The sequence below is a fragment of the Dermacentor andersoni genome, chromosome 4, assembly GCF_023375885.2.
Source record: "Dermacentor andersoni chromosome 4, qqDerAnde1_hic_scaffold, whole genome shotgun sequence".
NCBI classification, from domain to species: Eukaryota; Metazoa; Arthropoda; class Arachnida; order Ixodida; family Ixodidae; genus Dermacentor; species Dermacentor andersoni.
In genome coordinates, this window is record NC_092817.1 from 60,528,793 (window position 1) to 60,553,928 (window position 25,136).

General features: G+C 48.3%; 2 protein-coding genes across 2 annotated transcripts; one reads left to right on the forward strand and one right to left on the reverse strand.

Moving 5' to 3' along the window:
• Nucleotides 1–429: 429 nt before the first annotated feature.
• Nucleotides 430–11,378, reverse strand: LOC126536179 (uncharacterized). The gene is made up of 4 exons (XM_050183062.3): nt 11,227–11,378; nt 7,505–7,677; nt 5,685–5,995; nt 430–3,485 (listed from the first exon to the last, which is right to left on the reverse strand). The coding sequence occupies exons 2-4, from the start codon at nt 7,656–7,658 to the stop codon at nt 690–692; spliced, it is 3,261 nt and encodes a 1,086-aa protein (XP_050039019.1). The 5' UTR covers nt 7,659–7,677; nt 11,227–11,378; the 3' UTR covers nt 430–689.
• A 3,838-nt stretch (nt 11,379–15,216) lies between these two features.
• On the forward strand, nt 15,217–23,212 carry LOC126536180 (mitochondrial 2-oxodicarboxylate carrier-like). Its single transcript, XM_055074147.2, has 4 exons — nt 15,217–15,811; nt 18,056–18,610; nt 21,450–21,677; nt 22,587–23,212. Exons 2-4 carry the CDS (start codon nt 18,203–18,205, stop codon nt 22,863–22,865), a joined length of 915 nt encoding a protein of 304 aa, XP_054930122.2. The 5' UTR covers nt 15,217–15,811; nt 18,056–18,202; the 3' UTR covers nt 22,866–23,212.
• The last annotated feature ends 1,924 nt before the right edge of the window (nt 23,213–25,136 follow it).

The following is a 25,136-nucleotide window of genomic DNA, read 5'->3' on the forward strand; positions in this document are numbered from 1 at the left end:
ATGACTTCCCATTTGAAACTTCTGCGCGTTTCACTTTTGACTTTTATAAATCGCAAAATAACCTTGCCTATCACGGTACCCCTGTCCAAAGGCTATTATGATGCGCCTATACAGTCCTTTAGCTTACAGCGAGGCCTACATTGGGGAATGCACGGTGAAGCCTAGTAGAGCATGCGACCCTGTTACTTCTAATTAATTTTACCGCACCAATCGCATGTTTCGTGGAACATTCTGTGCTCAGTGCCCTCACGCTATTCCACTCTTTAACAGTTCGTAAGTTAACTAGCGTTCTTTAAAAACATTTTATGTAGATGAAATGGTCTATCTTACTAAATTCGAAGCGCTCTGCACCAAGGATGTAGTGCAGAAAGATTAAGAGGGAGTCAACCGTTACATAGGGCACCTAGCATTAGGTTATCCGTACCTCCAATCACGCCTGAATTTGTGAACAACCGGGCACCTACAAAACTGCTACAAGGTACTCATGCGGTGACATTTATTGGCCTCGAAACTCGCACACGGCTCCTTTAGATGGATAACAAGTCCTGGCAATTGATGCGACATAGACAAACTGAGAATGGTCTTGTTCCCGCATGCTGTCATTCATTACCTTTGATTACAAGGTGGATGTCTCTATGCACCCCAGATTTCATCTCTCTCTACAAATGCCCTTAAGTCTCAGATCATCGTCACACTGCGAAACCCACCACTTTTCTTGCAGTGGCTGCGTGGGCTCTCACTGAATCGAGATTCGCATCCGAGGTGGCTGCAACTCCGCTCTGCTCTTGGAGACTCGGCGGCCATGTACCCTTCTGAGAATGGTTCAAATCAGGCATGGACACTGAAGACGCCGACGGCATGTGACTCCACTTTTCAGAAATCTTGCTGGTCGTTGCCGTCGTGTCCGAAGCAGCAGCTGCGGGCGCCGTGGACCTCTTCAAGCGCTTCTTCTGGTCTCTGCTTAACACAGGTTCGAAAACGTCCTTGGCGTTCCCTTCCAAGCGCAAAGGCCTAAGCTCCGGGCACGTAAGCATCTCTGCGGCGCTAGAGCGTGGAAGCACCGGTAAGCCCTCTAGTGCTTCAAGGTGCGCAAAGCTTTCGTTGTAGCTGCTGAAGATCTGGCTGCATACCTCTTCGATTGACGCGGCCTCGCTAACGCTGCACTCCTCGGAAGCAAAGGACTTGCTAAGGGAGTAGGAGAGCTCTGGATTCGCATCCGTCAGCCTACGCAGAAAGTCACGACAGCTGCGGTAGTCTTGCAGCGGGAATGGTGATGATGCGCCGCTGTTGTTGATGGCGTCATTCTCTGTGTTACGCTGTACCGGTGATGTCGATTGCGGCGGTGTAGGTGATGACTTCGCAGCCGAAATATTCTCGTCACCGGACTCTGCGGGACTTTCGCTGCTACAGCTACCGCTGCTGCTTCTCCCGCTACTGTTGCTGCTGCTGCTGCCGTTGTTACTGCTGCTACTGTTGTTACTGCTGCTGCTCTTGTTACTGCTGCTGCTGCGGTACGAGGCGCGTTCGTACGCATCCTCATCAAGAACGTGGAAAGATAGCGTTGTTGTCGAACTCGAACCTCCGGTCTCTTGAACCACTGGTTCGTAGTCTGCGCTCGGCAGTCGCTCACCTGGTCCCACAATGTCGCTTGCATCTTCGGTGTCCAGTTCAATTTGACTTGTGGAACTTTCTGCATCTTCGTAGCTCTGAAAGCTTTGTGACTCTGGACGTAGCTGGCCATATGCGAGAGGAGAAGAGGTGTGTTCTACGAGGTTCATGTCAGGCGGGAGCTCATCGCTCGTAGCACCTCCGACAGGACTTGCACCTACTGCCTCTTGGTAGCTCTGAAAGCTTTGCGATTCAGGACGAAGGGGGTTATGTACCGTAGCAGGACTTTGTGCTATTGGAGAGTTTAAGTCATGGGCAGATTCACTGTTCGTGCTGAAGCCGATCAGTTTGACGTTTGGAAAGTCTGCTTCCTCATCGTATGAGTCTACGGTCAAGAAGGAACCATACGATGAAACGGATATTTGTCCATCAATGCTGTTAGTCGGACTGGGGCTCAGCTGCCCCTGCTCGTTATTATCGAAGACAGCAGTCAGTTTGGAAGATCTGGATGCCGACGTACGACCACTGTTGAGCGTTGCGATCCGACTGGAAGGGGATCCGCTGGTCAAAGACTGGGCAACCTCACACGACATCGAAACTGACTTGCATTCCGCGCCCTTAGGAAATGGACTCGCCTCGAACACGCCGAAGAACTCGTCTCGTTGCTTCTCCCGAAACACGTCAAAGTCACACCGCTCAGAACTTTGCTGTTCGCATGCAGCTCGCTGGTCCCGAATTGTGACGGGCGTTGATACAAAGTTCGGGTTCAGATTTATGTACGAGAAAAAGTTTGCTTCGACGGCGGCTCCCTCGGAGCAGTCTGTATCGAACCCGGCATCTAGAAACTCTCCGGCAGATTCACTACCTTGCTGAGATGCAAACTCTGACTCAAGCTCATCGATGGGATCGCCATAGCTCAGGCGCCTCACGGTCATGTCCGAAGAGAAGGACTCGTCTTTCAACGTTTTAGACTCGACGAATTCCTCATTGCAAAGCTCGTCATTCACCACATTCGCTTTGTTTTCGATGACACCGTCTTCACCAAAGCTACTAAGGCACGCACCGTCTTCACCTGCTCCCGTAGGAATCGGTGACGAAGTTGCAGGAAGCCGGCTGCTTCCTCCGCTGCCTTGCTCACAGTCACCGGAGCCTGTTACCTTCACGTGCAGTGAAGTGTCTCCTCTCGCGCGGCTGCAAGTTGCGGTGCCACCTAAGTGGTCAAAGTCGCCCAGGCCAAGCTGTAGCCGCCTATCATCTTCGACGCCGCAGCCTCCGTGAGGGCGGCTAGGCGTGGAATGAAGCCTGCTGCCAATGTCTTCTATGTGGTCAAGTTTGATGTCGCCACTCAACGTTGAAGTGTCGAGGCTACCACTGGTGTTGGCCAAGCCGCCAGGAACTGCTCCATCATCGCCACTTTCGTTCAGCATTCCTTCTTTTGCTGCTTTTGCTTCGTGTTCCTCGAGCAGTCCTTCCAAGTGACTGCAGTTAGAACACGCTGAAACTACACGAGAAGCTTTCGCGTGGAAGGTCTCAAAGCTGGCGCCCCCGACATCGGCTGGGTGCGGCTCGTGCATCTTCTGATGAAATAGCCTTCTATCGTTACGTTTATCCTTGACTCCACCGTTACGATCACGGGACTTGCCGTCTTTGTCGGGCGAATGCCCGTGGTCCCCAGCGCCGGGTTTGGCTTCGACATCATTCTCATCGTAGAGCTCGCCGCGACTCGTCGATGACCGGCGCGGGGATGCTGCTGCGGCGGCGGCCATGGTAGCGTCGCCGCCACTTTTGTACAGGCTCAGGCCACGGTAAGCGCTGAACACTGCCTTCTGGCCAGGGTAGGACTTCGACATCGGTGACATGCTACCCAGGCAGGTGACCTGCGGAAATACGCATCATGTGCAGCCATGCGAATACTCGTAAGATGCGTTAGTAAATTATTACTGCAAGTACAGCATATGCAACCAAGACTTTTGAATGCTATTAGCTTTCTTTGGGAACTTTACCGACTGTACGGTTTGTATGCTGTCCGTATCTAACCTCTTTCACACAGACAGTGACCCAAATTATCTACGAGCTTAGGTCACTCGGTATCTGTTGGCTACTATCTAGCCGAGCAGAGAACGTGGGCCACTCACTAGGTGTACGTGCCCGAATAGACAACTTGCAAATCGCCAACTAATGTCTGGCGTATAGTTGACAACATGAGCCCCTGGGTATGTGCCTGAATGGATGTGCCGCGGTGACAAAACGATAGCACACCATCTGCGTTGAGCGCGGCCGCGCAATGGATAGCCGTCTCAAAGAAGCTGCTGGCTACTCGTCGGTATACCATCACCGACGTACGAGAGGCTGCTGCGGCTGCATCTTAGGATACCGTACCATCGAACATCGCTGGTGGTGGTGAAACAATGGACACTACTTTCAGTGTGTGTACATATGTGTATATGGAGAAAAATGTATGAAGAACAATCGAATGTACCACATGAATCTCTTTGATAAACCCTCTGCACTCTGTCACAACTCTCTCACTGTCTTGTTACGTCCATCGTCGTAATAATCATAATAATCGTCATAATAATTATCATTGCTCATAAAACATACAATGACCAATCGCACACCCATCATAAGATAGATTCCTGATCGCATTAATGTCGCCGATCATCTCCGAGGCGTGGATTGAGCCGCCAATTCTATTTATTTTACCCATAGCTTAACAGTCAGTTCAGCAAGTTTATCAGATGTTGACTGACCACCGAATTTAACTTTAACAACACTTGACCACATTTTAACTTTTCTTTAAAATGCAACAAACCTCACCAAATTTGGTGTAGTGGTTGCCGCAGAGAAAAACGATTTCTCCTTTTCGGTGTATCTAGATAGGAGCGCTCGAGCTAAAGCTTCATCTCAAGAACAGGCGTCGCGGCAAATGGCACAGGCGGACATGAGTTTTATCGAGTGCGGAGGGCCAATAACAGACATGTCTTATCAACGGAAAGTTCTGTGAATTTCACCCTTACCATTTCAAGTCCAGGTGTGCGCTCTTGGATAGAGCGCTCCTTTCTCGTTTGAGGAACGAACTGGCGCATAATTGCGGTTTTCGCTCAACAGTTGGTACTCCCCTTTGATATCTTTCCATGTGAGCTATGCACCGCTTATGTCCTCACTGACTATATCTTTTGTCTTGTGTATATTACAGTGCCTTGTTTCCAGTGATGCGGTAGATTAAAGCAAGAACAAGGGGCACGGCAAGCGCGTAACTCATATATATCGTCACTTCACATCTGTTCCTTTGATTCTTTTCATATTATTCACGAAAAGAAATATATGCATGAGTCGCCAAATAGGATAAGACATATTACGCGCATGGTATCAAGCACGAAATAATAGCTGGGCCATAGCTCTCTTTGTCTATGTTACCACGCACGACTCGAGTCCTCTAAGAAAATAGTCCCGCAGAAACCAATGAAACATTGTCTGTGCAAAGGTGAGCTGCATGGTGTTCCGAGCTCACAGCGAAGGAAAGTGACATGCGGGCTGTATACAAACTCACTGCTTTAGTCATTTCGCTTTGACATCAGGCGTGTTTGTTACTCTTCGTGATTGGCACCATGGTGGATTCCCGAACACACATGCAATGCAGTGTAACCACATGTTGTCATGTACAACACCGATTATGATTTTTGTTTCGAGGGCCTATGTCGCGAGGCAGTAAACGGGACGAAGGCGGACAAGCATGAGCGCTGTATAGGTCCTTGTAACAAAAGCGACGAAATATCAACCATATACAGTCCAATCTACCACCCCGATAATCCTAACCCTACCGGTGCCTCAAGATATGCGCTCGTTAATCTCCTTGAACCACATGAATCTGCTAAACGAGCGTTCGTGGAACCGCGATTGATCGCCACCTTCCTCTCGAACAGACAACTCACCCGGGGCTGACGTTCGCAAGACCGTAGTAATAAGGCTCGGTGTACCGCACCTCCTTTTTAGCGAGTTCTATTAAGACGGCATGTGCAGTGTCCTACTAAGGTGTTGTGCGCCCGCGCACGTCTAAAGCGTCGTGCTGCGCTCACCTGGAGGCCAAGCTTGGCCATGACCGCGTCGCGTACGCAGTCGTCCTTTCGCGGCGACCGCCAGTCCTGGAGGAGGCCGGGGCGCCCCGCGAGGCCTGCCTCCGCTGGCAGGGACCGTGCTCCGTCGTTGCCTCGGAAGCACCGTCGGCTCCAGAGCGACTCGACGCAGGAGGCCACGGAGAGGTCCTCCTCCCGGTTCTCGAAGCTTTGCTCCTGCACCGGCCACTCGGGCCACTCCAGTCGCCCCAGCCAAGAGACGCCCTCGTAATCGTCCACGCGAGCCGCCGAGCACCGGTGTCCCCGCCCGAAGACTGCGCGCCGACCGCGTGAGGCGTAAAAAATTTTTGGGGAAAAGGAGACTGGCGTAACTTCAGCTTCGTCGAGGTTGCGCACGATTGTCACACGGCGCACTTTACTTGTGTGTGACAATAAAAACTGGTAGAGTTGGCTTTTCAAACAGAAATTTGTTTGTGGGTGCCTCTCCTACAAACGAATCTGTTGGGCTAACAAATGGGATGAATGAAAAAAAGTTGTGTCAGCACACCTACACAAGGTAGGTTGATACAACCCGACTTGTTTGGCAAGGCGCATTAAATGCTCTCGGATTGGATCGGGTTGGTGGTTCGCAGCCAGAAATAGACTGGGACACTCCAATCACCCGCTACACTTCATCTTCATGCTGTCTGTCGCTGAGATGTCGGACAGTAGAAGCGAGTTCCCCTGAATGCTGTCGAAACACATTGTGTCAACCTGACTTCTGACTCGGCTCACTCGAGGGGGGCTTTCGTAAGAGAGCCGATCAGACCCGACCACGCGGGACTTACACCGCGTTGCAGGTTATTTGTAATTTGGGCGTTGATATGGAAATAAATTTTACTTATTGTCGTTTCTAAAGTTATCGGCTATGTATACCATTTTAAACGATGAGGTATGCAAACGTGAAGCAGTGTTCGCAGTCTGCGGGCCTTGCGTATGTATCATATATATATACGTATACCTAAGGCTGTCGTGTTCATATGAGGGTGCCTTATCGCCCGCGGACATCTAGGTCATATTTATTACGAATATATTAAACAAGACAATGTCGTCACAGTAAGATTGAGATAACGTGATCAACAGTTGTCAAATAAGGGGAACCTCAGCCCCGAGCCAGTATTCCGGCAAAAGGGCTTGCTGCCTTCGTGGGAGCTCTGACCAAGGAAAGCTATTAGAAGAGAAACGCAAATCAACAACACGCAGGAAAGAGACAGAACCGAGTGGTCGTACATATATATACTGTCCTCGCCATGTCTCCGTCTGTGTGTTGTTGATTTTCGCTCCTCTTCTAATAGCTGTGCATCGCCAACTTCAGTCCAACAAGAAATACTCGGACGAAGGCACGCTTCCCTCTTAGAAAGTTGGTTCCAGATTGAGGATTCCGTCGTTAGCACGCTATTGATTATTACTGATAAGAACACACGTTCTCCGGAACTTTTTCTCAGGGCTTGGTGCGAAAGCGCCGGCCAGTAATAGTTATATAGCCTTGTCGTCGTGTTTTCTTAGCCGATGGCCATTTAAGCTCCACACTCTTCACAATTCAAGCTCCACAATAATTATACTCGCGGCCGTCATTCCCAATGAGGAGTAAATAGCGTTACGTGACGAAACAAACGGTGTGGATCACTGTTTCTCGCATGCTTCATATTTAGTTCTATGGCGACGTTCACGATGTATCCAACCCACAATCTCGGAGCCAACACATATTCAGCCTGAGGTATATACACGCGTTTTTCATCGTATCGCCACGCGTTCTCAGACAGAGATACAGGCGTCTAGCTCACGTGACTCGCCATGGGACAGCTCATTTGGGACGTCGGCGCAGCCGCCCTCCCCGCACACCAGGCGCTGGACGGGACACTCTCGCTCGTCGCAGTCGAGCCACCAGGTCGGCCGGGCGTCGCTTACTTTTTTCGACCGGAACAGGCGACGAAACATGCGGTGCGCTGGTATAGACCTGCATGTGCACACCGACGCGTCTTTCTTTGGGGCTTATCTTGTCCCACAACGATAATGGTCATCCGTCTTTTCCGCATTTTGCATTTTCCTTTTAAGGCTGCGAGCCCGGTAATTGTTAGTAACGAACGGCTTGCGCATTATCAGCGTGACATCGCATTCTCGACAGAAAATATAGCGAGCGTCGAGTTTTCAAGAAAGGAAACGCAAGCAAGGCAGATTACGATTGTTGTTGTGGGACAAATACACATTCCAAAGGGCGCAACCGTTTTAAGTTTTAAGAGTGTAGCCGTGCACTATACACTCTAAAAAAAGTTTACATCCTTTGGGGTGTATATCAGCCACACAACAATAATCGCCATCTGCCTTGCTTGCGTTTCCTTGCTTGAAAACGCCGCGCCCGCTACTTTCCTGTCGGGAATGCTATGTCATGCTGATAACGCGCATGCCAATCGTTTCTGGAAAGAACCCGGCTCGCAGCGTTAAAGAAAGGAAATGCGGGCGAGACGGATGATGTTTATTGTTGTGTGGCAAAGATACGACTCAAAGGGTGTAAACTTTTCTTAGAGTGTACACTCTAAAAACAGTTGCACCCTTTGGGGTGTATATTTGCCACACAATAATAATCATCATCTGTCTTGTCCGCATTTCCTTTCTTTAACGTTGCGAGCCCGGTACACTCTAAGAAAAGTTTACACCCTTTGGAGTGCCCCTTCTGCCACACAACGATAATCGTCATCTGCCTTGATGCGTTTCCTTTCTTGAAAACGCCGCGCCCGCTACTTTCCTGTCGGGAATGCTATCATGCTGATAACGCGCATGCCGTTCGTTACTGGAAAGTACCGGGCTCGCAGCGTTAAAGGAAACGCATCAATGCAGATGACGATTATCGTCGTGTGCCAGAAGGGGCACTCCAAAAGGTGTAAACTTTTCTTAGAGTGTACTTTCCAGTAACGAACGGCATGCGCGTTGTCAGCATGACATAGCATTCCCGACAGGAAAGTAACGAGTGCAGCGTTTTCAAGAAAGGAAATGTGGGCAAGACAGATGACGATTATTGTTGTGTGGCAAATATACACTGCAAAGGGTGCAAACATTTCTTGGAATTTAAATACTGTTGCACCCTTTGGGGTGTATATTTGCCACACAATGATAATCGTCATCTGCCTTGCCTGCATTTCCTTTCTTTAACACTGCGAGCCCGGTACTTCCAAGTCACGAACGGCATGCGCATTATCAGCATGACAGAGCATTGCCGACAAGAAAGCAGCGGGCGCGGCGTTTTCAAGAAAGGAAACGCATGCAAGGCAGATGACGATTATTGTTGTGTGCATTCTTATACAAAATTAGACCCTTTTGCCACACAACAATAATCGTAATCTGTCTTGTCCGCATTTCCTTTCTTTAAGTCGGTGAGCCCAGTACCTCCCAGTAACGAACGGCATGAGCGTTATCTGCATGACATAGCATTCCCGACAGGAAAGCAGCGGGCGCGGCGTTTTCACGAAAGGAAAAGCAAGCAAGGCAGATGACGATTATCGTTGTGTGGCAGAGATACACAGCAAAGGGTGTAACTTTGTCTGAGAGTGAGACAAATATACACCCCAAAGGGTGTAAACTTTTAGGGTGCATTGTTGCGCGGCAAATATACACCCCAAAGGGTGCAAACATTGTTTGGAGTGCAGCAACATTATCAGACGCAGCTCGCCGCCATATAGCTGAATAAAAATGTATCGCTGGAAGAAACGATTTCTCAGTTTTCGACAAACCTGTAAATAAATAGCTGCTACAATATTATGCCATGCGGCCGTATTATGTTTTATCTACAATTATTTTGGCCTGTCGTCATAGGCCGACAGTACATCACGCCTACGTTATCGCCCCCTATCATCCGGTCGTTGCAATGTGCGATAAGAAAAGAATCGTCGGAAAAATATTCTTACGTAATACGGCCTCGGTACGGCGAATGCTCGTTTAATCCACTATTCTGCATGCACATCAAACCACGTTGTGTCACGCTGCACATCAACAGCTCAGTATATTTAGGTTAGAACGCTGACAGCTGAACACAGCTCCCCATTTTAAAGAAACGGTGCCAGAGGATACAAAAAGAGTTTTTTCTGTGCGTGGCGACAGCAGACACTGTCGTGGCACTGCTTAGTGATGATTACGTGGTCGAGACATTGGCATGACGCGTATCTAGCGAGCGGGATCGTGACCAGAAGCGGATGTATGCCACAGGACTTACGCCCACGTTTACTTTATCGTTTTAGAAAAATGTGCTCTCATATCGTGGCAAAAGAATAAATGCAAACAGAAAACTACGTGACTAAGCCACAAACGAATTTTGAATTTCATTAGCATCATCCTTATTCACCCCCATCACATACCCTTGTATGCCCTGAGGCATTTATCCTCGCATCAAAAAAAAAAAAAAAAAAAAAAAAATTAGCAATGGTGGCATGAGAGAGCTAGAGGGCAGAGTATAACGAATTATTAACAGCATATTATCTGTTATGAAGAAGTGAATCAACTGCTCAGGTATGTTATTATTATTATTATTATTATAATTATTATTATTATTATTATTATTATTATTATTATTATTATTATTATTATTATAAGCGCAACGTTTCTTATGCTCCCCAGGACTTAATAAACGGTGTGTAAAAATTATTTCCAAATCTTTGTAATTCCCTGCGCAAATGTCAATCCGTAAAAGAGTGTCTCCTGCGGTAATGGCCTTTTCATCAGCTCCACATACTTATGGGAGGTACACACGTTTTTTTCAGCGTTAAAGAAAGGAAACGCGGGCAAGACACATGACGATTATTGTTGGGGAACAAGACTGTCTGCCGAGTGTCTTGTGCACGTTTTTGGCACGTCCCTCACGTTGCGTCCTATCGCATAATATTCGCGCATATCCTGCCTCGTAATATACGCTACCATTCTGGAATGCGTCAAGCACGAAGCTTGCAGTCGGGCCAATAGTGCACGAAAACTTGTCAGTTCTTGTGTTGCACTGACCAAGCATTCGCAGCCTTTATACAACGCACCTTTAGCTGTCAAATCGATAGAGTATAAGTATACTTAGCAGAGATCACACTATGGCCTTAACAAGGTTGTTACGTTTGGGCAAGCTTGTATTGTGGGGGTTATTGCGAGCAAATGGTAGAAGAGAAAGTGCCAGAAATGACTAACGTTACAAAGATGACGCTTCTTTCTTCATTATTTGCAAATGTAAGCGATGACGTCGCTTGCGGCTCTGTATAAGTCAACCTCAGCACAACACTATCGCGCAAGCGCGATCTGCGGCATACGAAGCGACGTGCTCTTTTGCTGTGAATTCCGCAACGCCACTGCCTCGTGTCATATTTCTTTTCCGACCGCTAACAATATATAAAGACACCGCCGGCGTACTCTTCCTGCCTGCAACTAAGGGGACCCACTTTCGACTACGATACATAGTCGCCCTGGCACCGCCGTCACGTCCGTTAGTGCGCAAAGAACGCGCGAGGCATATTCGTTGTCGCGGACTTGCCCGGCTCACCTGAAATGCTCTTGAGGTTCTCCTTGGGCCGGCTAGTGTCCAGAAGGAGGGGCCACGTCCTCGACACCGGAGCGCTCGAGCTACGTGTTCGTCATCCTCTTCCTCCTCCGGTGGCTTCTACTTACGGCGGCGCACTGGCCGACGTATGTATACTCAACGCGTGAGAATATGCTCCAAATTTCGAATACCGACGGGATGATCCTTGTTTTGTGTGTGGTCCATTTGAAGAGTCGCGATGTTCGAAAATTGTTGGTATATTTTGTTTCTGGTCGAAAGTGTACGGGATAAAGCATCATATTTAGAGCCTACAGCGAGAAATAATTCAGCAAGGCTGCTTATACAGAGTCCATTGTTAACCCAGCGTTCACGCGGGCCAGCTGGCACATGATGGAATCGAAGCAGCACGAAAGAAATGGACAAAGAAAGGACACAAAGGACTAAACGATGTCGTTTGTGTTCTTGCTTGGACCCGTTCTTACACGCTGCTCCAACTGCCCGATGCTTTCTTTTCTTTTCGTAATCAATCAAGAAAGGTGACATAATCGATTTAAATTTGAAGCAAATATTTTCTAAATGTCCGTATCTTGCTGAGCGTTATGCCATTCACCAGCTCTGGTACGTATATTTGTATCAAATTAAGTATGTTGTTTCCCGAACAACAATGGCACACAGCCTGCAAAGCCGAATGACCAGCGTTCGTTGCAAATATATTATGAAGTTTCTTTCTATAGTTTTCGCTAGAATACTGCCCGAAGTCTTGAAAGTGTTGAGTAAATAGGCTAGCTAGTGGCAGTAGAGCTCCGTCTTGAAGGTGCTGCTTCATGGCACCGGCTTAAGCTGCAACGGCCCTTTCAATAATCTGGTGACAGTCGACAGAATCGGATACAAATGCCCCGAATACGCTAAGAGCGAAACTAGACTAAATCAGTTGACTCATCCTTACACATCGTGACTTTATATTGTTACAACAGTGATGAGGCGCACAAAATTTGACTCTCTTAGCCTAATAAGAGATATTTATATCTCGCCAGTAGAGCCATTGCGGAGGTAGCACATACCAGAACCTACATCCGCGCTAGTTGGTTTTGATTCATTCTTGTATTGACGTGTCCACTGCAAGAAACATCACGGACTTGCGCTGGACAAGTCTATTCAAGGTAACATATACGTAACAAAGGATCAGAGCGACACTCCACAAATGACAGCGAACAAAAGAATGCAATGACGTACAGGCTTTACCTTCGACTTTCCTCCAAATGGCGTGGATATGAAGGAATGGCGGTAGCTGCAAGATTAAGTATCAATCATTGTGTGTGATCCATAGTTACCTAATATTTTTGCTCAGTCTTACTTGTAACACAACAGAAATAATACTTCAACGTCATACGAAAGTGCTTAAAGTTTAGGTACACAGAAAAGCAGGCATTTCTGATACAGTGTATCACATCTTTTCAGTTTCGCCGTCATGTTGCAGTAGGTGCCTCCAATTTTCGACAGGCTTAAAGAATTGATGAACTCATCGTTCATCTGAGAGCTTTACGCTGCTTTCTGGCAGTGAAGTTCACGCTTTTAACAAAACATTTTACGTGCAGGTTACGCACCTTGCAGTAATAGCGCTTTAAGAAGTGTTCCGACCAGGCTGTGCTGAGAACTCCTTGGCCGAGCGTGTTAGCTGCTTACCTCGCCTGCCACCATCTGTTCCATTTTTATGCACCCGCCACGCAAGTGCATGAGGGAGGCTTTGTTCAGTCCAAAGTGGGCCGGAAAAATACTTCCGCCGGACCTTACTCCGTCATTTTCAGCAAGTGCGAGAGGTCGTGCGCAAACGAAAGAGCGCAGTCAGAAAGAAACCTGACGCGATTGAATCACGATGCGGTGGCGTTGCACAAGACGCAGCGAAAGGGCACGTCGCTTTGTTTCACGCAGAGTGCGCAATCCTGCTGAGCATGGTTCGTGGGCGCGCCGAGTGTTGTCATCACTTATGCTATTAGCAAGGGTAACAAGCGGCGCCTGCTCTTTAACGTCAGTCACGTTTAGCACCTGCTCCTGTGCTGCCTGTATAACGTAAGATTCCTTTCGCTCGATTCTAGAAGTGGTGTCCAAATCTATGCCCCAGCGACGGCTCCCTCGGAGTACCAAACACAACTCTCAAAGGCACTGCTTTTATGTACTGCAAGCGCCGGAGAAGACAATACCAGGAGGCGGTAATACGTCATGGACGCCATGTCTTGGATACCCCTGCCTAGCTATTCCTTTTTTACTGTCGGGACCGGCCGATCCCGGCGATAATGTAGCCGGAGCTCCGCTCGGTCTACTGAAGAAGCGCACTCAAGAAAATAATCGGAATAAAATCCCTACATTACCGAGACACAGCATTCTGAAGTACCATCGGGGATGAGCGCAGTGTCCACAGATCTGCGCTGTCGACCGTTGTGTTTCTGCACCTTGTTTGTATAATCATAGTAGTGAGACGTGCTAGAAGCAGCAAGAATGATCCACGAATAAGACACAGACTACTCGGCCCACTTACTAATGATCTCCGAAATTTTCCGTCCCGCTTTTTTCAATCTTCCAAGCACATAGTAGTTGTGTGTATTCCCTGCTATCTTTGTGGCTTTTTCGTTGCAAGTTTTCGAAACCATGGCATACAAACTTGTCCAAATAGAACATTATTAAGTATGCACTGTCTTCTGCGTTAAGAGCAGGCGCTTTAGGCTTGACAAATGTGTGGCGTAGAACTTGAGAAATCGCAAATTCTTCGCCGACGTAAGAATTAAAAAAAGACGGTGATCTACACGGAAGTTTCACTAGAGAAAGGACTGTATGTTGATACCAAGAAATGGGTAAGCGCGATGTGGGACCCCCTTTTTTTATCGTGCGGATTCAAGCTTTAAGGGAAACACAGGACTGCAACCAAATGTTTCGTTTAAAGGATGTGCTTTAAAATTGAAAGTTGCATGATGTGTCGGTGGGTATATTTTCGGCACGTTAATTACATTCTTGCCGTGCAGAAATGCGCCAGGTTTTCATACTGGAGACAATGACTACCAGAAAAGCTACATTATTCCCTTGCTGACCCTTTGAATATACCTTCCCGCAGAGGCAACGACAAGAAAGGAAAAGCAAGACGTCCTTGAATTTTGTTTTATGCGTTTAGAATATGGCTTAAAACTAGTTTTTCAGATACCGAATTTACGATGTCAAACTTTGATCAAGATATGAACGCTCCGTTATGCATTGCATTGTATACCTTTCGTAGCTTACAGAGCCTCCTATCATGGACTGACTAAATTTTTACGAAAAGGAATTTGTTGAAATAATGTGGGCTCACGCGTAACCCTTGGGAAAGGGTGGAGAGGAGAGGTTGTAGCACGTGGATGTGCTTTTCACTAACACGACTGAAGTAGGGTGCCGAAAAGAAACAGCATATTTGCTTGCAAGGCCATCAAAGCTGTTTATATAGTTATTGTCCTGTCCCCTTTCAGTTTCCTTTCCTCCCCCCTCGTTCTCCACCACATGCAAATAAAAAGAAAATGGCGCAAGCCACCACGGTTGATGGGCCAAGATATATAGTGGAGGAAGCAAGAAGAAGGAATAACAGCACGAGGAAAATATTAGTACTGTAGATAGGTGAAAGGTGCAGTCGAGCAAGACAGGGCGAAAAAGAAGGATTATATAATTGCTGAGGGAGATATGAGAAACTTGGATGCAATTAATCGGACGTAGAGAAAAAGGCAGACATGTAGGGTGGCACTGATTTGTCATCTTCATGGTCGTTTACCTCAAGTTCAGGACGCACGATTTGGCAATAGCAAAAAAAAAATGAAAACAATATAGTGAAATAATTTTCTTGAAGTGTTGATTACCCGCACGTGTTTACCCCTTGTCGCACCGTCATTGTGGTGTGATAAAGATGATAACTTCGAATCCAGTGGCGCATACCCACTGAATTCCTAGTAGTCTCTCGGAAAGTCTCTTTCTATAGGGAAGGATAACAGCGCAATAATTAGGCACAAATATCTTGTAGCCTCATTCTCGCCCTTTTTTATTCTACTCCGACCTTTGCTTATCTCTTCCGACGAAGCGGCGGGCGCCTGTCGCAGGAGCGGCAACCCCTCGCGATGAAATTGAAACAATGGCTGCAGGCCCGTAAAAAAGGAGAACACGCAGAGCGGCGGGATTTCTGCCAGCACCCCGTCAGCCGACGTCAGCCTCCGCATAGCAAGCACTTGCAAAACGACGCGCTCCGGTTATCGCTTCGTCGCCCATACATACGCCCAATTATTGCACCGCCGTCTGTCAGCGAGCGGGTCAGGCCTCGTCGTCTTCGAACGCAGTGTCTGGTTGTGCGAGACTGGCGGGCGTCACTCATCGGCAGCGTGATCGCCGTAGCAGCGGCGGTGACTGCTTGCGCAGAATCGCTACGCCGACGTGGTGACCTACTACCGCGGCTCGCCAACCGGCCGGACTTCCTGGAGGGGCTCGAACAGAGTCGCGGACCGTCTTGTCTCCCTTCCTTCGACCTTCCAATGCTTCACGGCCATGGATGAGAGAGGGGGGCGCCCTCTGCCTCTTCCGTAGACAGGTTTGTGTGGCTGCTCTCGCCGTCGACTCGCTCAGACTATGACGCGCCGTTGACTCGGATATCCGGGCGAGACGTCACGATCGCGGCAGTCGGTGACGGCAGCTTTGGCTGTTTGCGTGAACTCCGAGGTCTCCGGAGTCAGTGCGAGCTGCAGCAGTGAAGTCGATGTCTTAAGCGCCTATAGGAAAACACAGAAGGGGCACGGCGTCGTGAGCGATCGACGGAGTTCACGCGATGCAGCCGAAGACAAAGCATCGGAATTGTCGGTGCACGGAGGACTTCCGTGTCTCGGGTGCCGTATTCACCCTTCGATCCCGAGTTGGTCTAGTTGATAGCTTCGCCTCTCCGCCATTTCCTTGCCCCATACGATTGCTTCCGCTCGCATGTCCTCACGAGGCTGGGCCGGTTGCGATGAAGCCTGGTTCATTATCGTCGAGACGTTTCTGCCAGTGCAACATAAAAAGAAAGAAAGAAAAAAGTGGGAGGCTGCAGCTTACGTTGTGGTGTCGTTTTCTTACTCAAAGCGACTTCCCTCAGGTAGGACGTCGGGCACTGAGCTAAAGGAAAAAAAAAAAACAACATTTTCCCAACCCGCGTGCTATAGAATGACACCGTTGCATTGGCCTTGACACTGACACGATTTCGAAGAGGTCACGTATCCCCTTAGGCGGCCGTACGTGGTAGATATTTTTATATGCTGTTAGTTGAATATGAAGCGTTCCAGGCGTTCATTCACGCATGTCGTCAAGCATAGCGTGACCTGGTGAAATGAATACGTTTTAAACGAATAGTATCACCTCTGCCTGAGAAACATCATAACTACCTTTATTGTACTCAGATTTTTTTAAGTACAAAAAAAAAACTTACAGGTAAGAAAATAAAAGTACATGAGAGAATGAAATGTGCTGTTGCAGCGATTTGCAGAGTTTTCTTTGTCCATATTTTTGTTCATGAGTATTGAAGCACACGTTCCAATGTTCCTGGATTTGTCACCATTGTAGACAAAGACGAGGCCACAGTGTCAAAAACGCAGCTGCATATCAATTATCAGTAGTGGTGTCACGTAATTACTTGAACTAGCCCAGCTGTATGATACAATAAAGAACAAGCTAGAGATCAAATTTATGTTTAACAACAGCGTGAACAACAAGGTGCGCAACAAGGTGCACAACGAGTTAAGGCTCTTACAAACCCATATCTCTGTTGCACAGTTTCCTGAGCGTTATAGGAGTCTTTCTCGGGGGAAGCAAAAAAAAAAAAAGTTCATTTCAATTGCATTTTATTGTTGCAGGCTGTTATAGCGGCTGCAATACGCTTAAAACATTTTCCTAAGAACTCTCTTAGATAACGAGAACTACCTTTATTGAAAGCGCTACGGACGCTCCGTTAATCGTGATTATACGGGGGGAAAAAACGACGTCGAAAAAGAAGGCTTCCTTTCAGCGCGAATTGTTTTCGACAATGCAATCGACGCAAGCAATGCGATGCCTTCTAATCAGCCTTATCTTGCGAAAAAAGAATGTTTAAACGCAGTTCGTCGCAGACGGCACGTGAGACCGAGGCTTTATGCTCGCGAGATGCGTATCCGTTATAGCGGACGGTTATCGGCGGCTTGGCGCTCCGGAGCTGTCTATCTAGGACGCCAAGTATCTCGCCCGCTCGCACTTGCCCACGTGAACTTCCCAGCCGCCTCCCAGCGGTGGCGATACCGACAGAGAAGGTCCCCGGCAGTGGCGTACCACAAAAATTTATTCGATGGGTAGTTAATTTCTTTCTACCTGGCTCCTCCATTTCGTCACAAAAAAAAAAACTACACTTCTGATCAGGGCCGAGGAAGCGTCCTCTATGAACTGGCCCTTTACATGCTTTTAAGAGATGGGGCTGGTACGGCGGTCGCATTTTCTATCAGCAGGGGGAGACGTGGTATATGAAAGATGTACACAAGCGTTAAGTGCGTTTTTGTTCGGCTTTGTGCACATGGCTTCGCGCCTGTACTTACGGGACTGCCCCACAAGCGGTGTCGATAATTAGGACGACGTTGTACAGTCGACGTAATAATGCGCCGTGCTTAATTGAACTATGTCCTTACTTCCAGAAGAAGCCTGCATCTCCCGCATGCTAAGCAGGTCGAACATGTGCCTCTTATATATGTTTGTGATACTTTCATCATGAGCCGAATTTAACACGTCGCGTGAGCCCGTTCGTCTTGCGAATATATTTTTCTCCCCTTCCGTCCACTTCCAGGTGAGGATGCGCCTGTCCTCCAAGAAGACCCTTAGTGGCGTGCACCGCAGCAGCCCCGGAATTCGTCACAGTCGCGTCGCCGTCGACGTTGAACGAACCGCCCAGCGACATCGACTACGAGGCGCACGGTAGCAGCGCGCCTTCACAATGTCCGAGTCGTCCGAAACCAAGCAGCTGCTAAGCCACAAACACAAGGCCGTCGTACAGTTCTCCTCGGGCGCCATCGCGGGTTTCATCGAGGTATGCGTGAACCACCCTTTGGACGTGGTCAAGACGCGCCTGCAGATGCAGTCGGCAGGCGACCCGAACCGGTACAAGTCGATCGCCGACTGCTTCCGGCGTATGACCAAGGCCGAGGGCGTGCTCTCCATCTATAAGGGCATCGTGCCCGTGCTCGTGGTCGAGACCCCAAAGATGGCGTTGCGGTTCCTCGTGTACGAGCAGACGAAGCGCGTACTCTCGCCCCACTTGTCGCTGGTGCCCAACAACCTCATCTCAGGTTTCCTGGCGGGCGCCATAGAGGGAATCGCCGTTAACCCATTCGAGGTTGTTAAGGTGAGCGCGCTAGTTGCTCACCAGAAGGGGGTCTCAATGCGAGGCGCGCGCATCGATGTATCACATCTCTCATATTGACTTGCGCGCAAGCTACGGATGCAATAAGCCGATAGTGTCGCTGCGATTTGCCGCCGTACATGCGCGTATACGTACTCAAAATGTTTTTTTTTTTTCTTATGCCGCGCGGGAGCCGGAAGCAGGTTCAAGACTGGGTGCGCTAAAACTTTTCATAGCATAAGAATTGAGGCGTGCAATTGCTGGTGATCGATTGTGGCAGAGCTTGCGGGCATTTCATGTATCAGCTCTTTTCACCTGCTCTCACAGATCAGTGGTGAACATGACGCCAGTCATGTTTAAGCGCAGTGTAGCCCTGGAGTGGGAGTCCCAGAAGCGTTACGTTTTGGGCATGTTGTGTGTCCCTTCGTTTGACGTCCTGTCTTTGGGCGTGCATAAGCCTCTAAAGAATCATGGGAGTCCCAGTTGGCAACAGCGAATCAGGATCGTGAAAATGTGATTATACGTCTCCTTGTGCTCCGTGTGCCTTCGCGTCACAGCGTTTTCTGCTTGCTCTCGAGCGCGTCGCTTAATGTATCCTGCATTCGAGTGCTTCATTATACTGTATGGACGTCAGACTCTGGAGTTTTGCAAGACACGTAGCGCCACCTGCCGTTGTGAAGAGGCAGTAATTGAGTAGTGCGAAGCCCGACTCCCTTGCTAAGTTGCCTATGCAGATAGCAACTGCGAAACAACGATTTAACTAGATTTTGGTCCATATTGCGAGTGTTTTGCGCATTTAACACCCAGACAGAGAGCTATGAATTTCTACGCTAGTCGGACGCGCCGCCGAAGTGCCATAAAGCGCTTGCTGGCTCACTCTTCAAACTGATGGCGGAAGCGACGGCAACCACGATAGCTCCGCGCGCTACGAAGAAACGCCGCAATCAACGCTACTGTTGTGTTGTAAATCGCCATGAACGTGAAGGGCAGGATAACAACGTTCAGTTTTACCGATTTCCATTGCGATCGTATGAAGGGGAAAGGCGAGAGCGCTGGATACGGGCCGTTCAACCTGTTGGTTAATCGGATTACTTGCATTCCCCACAACACAGCGGCTCGCATGAGAAAGTGCGACAATTTTGTTATTCTGTAATTGTGTTGCGTGGCCCTGACGGAGGACCGTGGTAACCATGCGAAAACTCAAGCATCTGCAGCCGCCACTTCGTTAGTAACAGAAAAAACAACGTTGCGAACCATTCTGCTTATGTACCATCGATATCTCCACCTTTTAACAGACGTCCGCGTCCGCTTGACTCAACAAGTGGAACGGGGAGATTTGGCAGGTCAGCGTAACCAAACATTTTGGTTCGTTTATGAATTCAAAATCCTGTTCTAGAGCATCGTCGTATCGCGAGCACATTTCTACTTTCGGTATTTTGCATGTCCTGCGCCGATACAACAAGCACGCTTCGCAATGTACTGAGCCTGCTCGACTGCGTTTTCAAATGTGAGCAATAAAGTTGCTGTATAGGAGCACTGGATGAGTAATTGCGAGGTAACGCATGTGTGTAAAGAAAAAAAAATGTCGCGTTTATTTACATTTATTTGTGCGCGCTTGTTGCTCGAAGCGTCTGCGAAAAGTTCAAATTAAGGTACTGAGCGATGCTGTAGCTCCTGCGAGAAAGAAAGATGCAGCGCGTAGGCACTGTAGGAAGCTTACTTTCGTTATGAGAGCTGTTCGCTGCCTTGGAAACCGTTTTCTGTCTGCTGCCCTGGAAAAGGCTATTAAAAGATTTACTCTCTGTAAATAATTGCGAGACAAAACATTACAATAAAATACATAAAAATATAGGAGATACTTAAGTCTTGTGTTCAGGACATATTCAACATGAACCAATTTGAAATCCTTAGATTTTTATGCTGATATGCCTATAGACAAACCTGATGCTCTCCGTACTTGCGAGTTGCAACAGCACGCCGAAATAACACTTGAGACTTTATTTTATATTGTACACGTACTTCGCCCTGCTGAGCTTCCTTTCCGAAGCGTGGATAGGTGGAAGAAGTTTTCCAGGTCCTTGATTTTTAGAAAACCGTGCCTCAACACAAACGAAAGAGAAGGGTCCATTGTGGTCTATGCACCTTCGCTTGCGGACAGCTTTTCTTGCACTACCCAGTTAGCGCCAAGGCTGCGATGGGGGCGCTGGTGACGGGTTTTTCCGCAGCGCCGCCTGTGCAGAGTCTGAGGTCTATAGCGGTCTGAAGTGCGTTTTGTGGTGCTTCGCACACCTCGCTGCTACTCTCCGACCGTGTGCGATTTGACTCAAAGAATTGTTACACACGAAAGGGTGTACACGCGTAACTCTGTCATCTAGGCTGAGCCATCTCATCCATGTCGTCATCCTGTCTTAAACAGAAAAAAATATATATATAACCTAGGAACTGTGCTTCAATTCTTACACATTCGGCACAACCTGTCTGATTGCGGGACGCTCCCACATCGGCGCATCGGCGCGTTGATAAATATCAGTGGTTCATTAAGTGTGATTGATAAGGCTTAACGTCCCAGAGCATCAGAGGAGTTATAGAAGACGCTGTAGTGGAGAACTACTGATCCATTTTGACCATCTGGGGCCCTTTAGCGTGCATCAAAATCGCTGTACATTTGGACTTCACCCTCATCGGAATGCGGCCGCGGAAGTCGGCAGTCGAACCCGAAACATTGCGCTCAACACAGGAGAACCGTGGCCACTAAGCCACCGGGGCTGGCGTAGCGTAGAAAATGTGGTTTTGCAGTGATCTCTCACGTCTGACCCGAGTTAATAACTGAAATTATTCGCAGGTCCGGTTGCAGACTGACCGAACTCTAGTGGCGGCGCAGCCTAGCGCCTACTCGCTGGCGCGACAAATCTACCGCAAGAACGGCTTAGGTAGGGAGGGGCTCAGCCTGGGCCTCACTTCCAATATTTTCCGGCACGGTGTCTTCGTCATGTTCTACTTCACGATCTACGCCAAACTCAAGGAAGCCGCACCAGAGTTTAAGAACCGGCATCAGCAAAACCTCTACAAGGTAAAATATTGCCGGCAAACGACGGTATAATGCGCACACCGCACCCGCAGCTTGAAGGGATGGTAAAGATCGCGAATGGCAACACGAAGTTATCGTCATGTTGTTGAATTATTAGTGGTTTTTAACGTCCCAAAGCAACAGTACGGCTATGCGAGACGGTGCAATGCAGCGCTCCTGATATATGGCTACTTGCGATTATTTAACAGTAAAAATTACTGACGATTAAGATACTCCCTAATGCGAAATTTGAACACAGCCCTGCGCGTGTTTTCATTTCGCAATAAATTGAGGCAGAGATATGTGTGTTCGTACAGTTACATACAACTCTATTTTTGGCGAGGGCGCTTAGCTTGTGCTCCGGCAGCGCGCATCTGTCGATCCTGAATAGAAGCTGACGCTACACCTCTTCATTAGGTTTTCCTTGGGTAGTTTCAGTCCATACGCCGGCGTTGGCAATACTGACTTGGCGAAATCGCCGAAGTCAATCTTGACAATGCATAAGAATGTAGCAGCATGCGTACAAAAGACCATGGACATCATTCTCTGTCTCTTTAACCTTATCACTTACGTTAGAGGTGGAAGAACAAGCTATCGGTGTCGTTTTGAACTTTTTACGATCGAGAAAGTGGTTATCACGAAAGGACTATGAATGAGGGCTTTATTTGCTTAAGTCTGTGGATACTTAATTAGATGTCACAAGTTATCACGGCGTGTCGTGGCGACGGAATTTTGGCCCTCATAAGCCGAATTCGGCTGACACCAGGATTTAAGCCACAGAATTAGTTCGCCTTGAAATCTTTTCAAGGGACGCCCTGTCCATCATGGGCACATGCACCTTCTTTTACGCCAGCACTTTTCTTAGAGCGCAGTTACCCACACTTTGTTCAGCATCAGCATTGCGACGCGCAGGTTGGCACTGGCCTGTTCAGCGGTTGCGTCAGCACGGTGTTCAACATTCCCTGGGACGTGGTCAAGAGCCGCATCCAAGGGCTGCAGCCCGTACCCGGTGAAGTGAAGTACAAGACGTGCTGGCAGAGCTTCAAGCTCGTCTACCGCGAGGAAGGCTTCCTGGCACTGTACAAGGGCCTCGCGCCGAAGATGTTGCGTCTCGGAACGGGACATGCGCTCATCATAGTCCTCTATGAGCACATCGTTGAAGTACTCGAGGCCATGGCACACAAAATCTGAACGCACTGACCAACGGCGGCTGCCGCCTCTTGCTGAGCATGCTTCTTCCGTATGTTCTGTACGTGTTTAAGAAGCAGCCTCTAGTGGCCCACGTCCTCGCCATTTAAGCGATTAAGTTTCCAAACAGCCGATGACTTGCGACGCACTATTGACAGTGGTTCCGGCACGAGCTTCGTGGCTGCAATTTATATGTACATAGGAAAACGCTGGGGCTGCACAGAAAGTGTTATAGTTGCTCCAAGCGTACTTCCACGTACGGTCACGAAAGTGAGAATGGGCTGAAGGTAATATACTATCAGCTAGACTTCTCGCTTTAGACGTTAGGCAATAAAGTGGTAGTGCTTGCATACGGTAGTCTGCTGGTATTGCCGTCACAGCCCTCTTTGGCGTTCAGTCAACACCGCGCCAAGAGTGAGAACGTGGCTTATCTTCTGTTTTAAGACGCATTAGTGCATGTTTAATCTACGTTAAAAACGTGTTTTCTTCAGAACACTGGGTGCAATTGGGTGAATTTCAAAGTTAGAAGTCGTGATACGGAGGCCGAAAGCGCGCACACACCGACCACTGGTAGTAGCTTGCGTTGCTTAAAAAGAATACGAAGCTTACGTAATTATTTTTGGTATGCAGGGCAACACTGTTTTGGTGTGGTTTACAGCATTCACGACGTGACACACTGTAGAACAGTGAATTCTATTGTGAGTAACGGTGCAGCCTCATGATTGATGCATGACGTTCTTCAATACCACTTGTGGTATGGTATGCAGGTCTTGAATGAGGCTTTCACTCTGGGTGCCATTGTTCTCCTTGCTTCGCCGAATGTCTGAGTGTCTTACCGCACCACGACGCTACAGCACTAACGCGAAACACATATAGCGACGTATACCAATTTCCATCGCCCGTTCGCTCTTTCATTTAGCCCTCTGTATTGCGGTCATTTCTGAAAAAGTTGGCGGCACCAACTTTTAAGAAAAGCACTGTCCTGATTCCCTCGTGCTTAAAGTTTGATGGACCTGAAGCGAGATTAGCTGGATCTTGACACAGCTAGCTGGGGATGGAGGCGTAGCTGTGTCAAGTGCTTCCCCGGTTCTATGGAGGCGTACGTAGCATATAGGCAGTCGTGACTTGGAAATCAGTTTATTTTCAGCGATCAAACGTTTACTTTGGAATCGCCAACCTCATCCAGAAAGACTACTTTCAACAAGCACTTTTCAACACTGTGGCTGCGAAATCGCTTAACAGCGAGGGTGCATGATATTGTAACCAGTGACGTTCCATCCGTGCCGAGGGACTTGCTCTCTTACTACGGCAGCTACGTGTGCGAGTCGGTACATCTGCATTATTACTTATAGCGCGAACAAATCAAACACGGAGAAAGAAGAGAGAGGAACACGAGAGCTGACTCGCAACTAAATGTTTATTGCTTACAAACAATCATACAAATAGAAAAACTCACGCATGCGTACACGCGCACCATTTATCCCTTCAACCAAGAGTGAAAAAAGACAGAAGAGCAGTAGTGGGATATTGTAACTGTTAGATACATAAAAAGAAACGGGTTCTATCCCCTCGCAATGGAAGCATGCACAAATAATATTCATACCTAAACATGGTAAGCGACTACAGCTCGAGAACTTACGCCCGATCTCTCTGACCTCATGCGTAGGAAAACTCATGGAGCACGTTATACTTAACCGCCTCCACAATTTTGCGGAGGACAACTTATTCCCGAACTCCATAATTGGCTTTCGTCCAAAACTTTCCACGCAAGACATCATGCTTCAGCTTAAACATCAAGTTCTGGACCACGTACCCAAGAATGGTACCCGGGCTGTCCTGGGCCTTGATCTTACAAAGGCCTTTGACAACGTAGCGCATCAGGCTATACTGGAGAATCTGCAGTACATAGGTGTGGGCCAGAAGACCTACAACTACATCAAAGATTTCCTCAACCACCGCACAGCGGAACTTAGAATAGGAGAACTACAATCGGACAAGATCCCTCTTGGAAGTCGTGGCACACCGCAGGGATCAGTCTTATACCCGTTCCTCTTTAATTTAGCGATGATCAGATTACCGGAACAACTTAATCAGATTCCAGATCTACACCACAGTCTGTATGCCGACGACATCACCCTGTGGGTGGTTAAAGGTAGCGATGGAGATATAGAAACCACGCTGCAACGAGCTGTAGACACGGTTGAAAAATACGTTACCGACAAAGGCCTCGCCTGCTCCCCGCAAAAATCAGAACTCTTCCTACTCAGAGCCCCT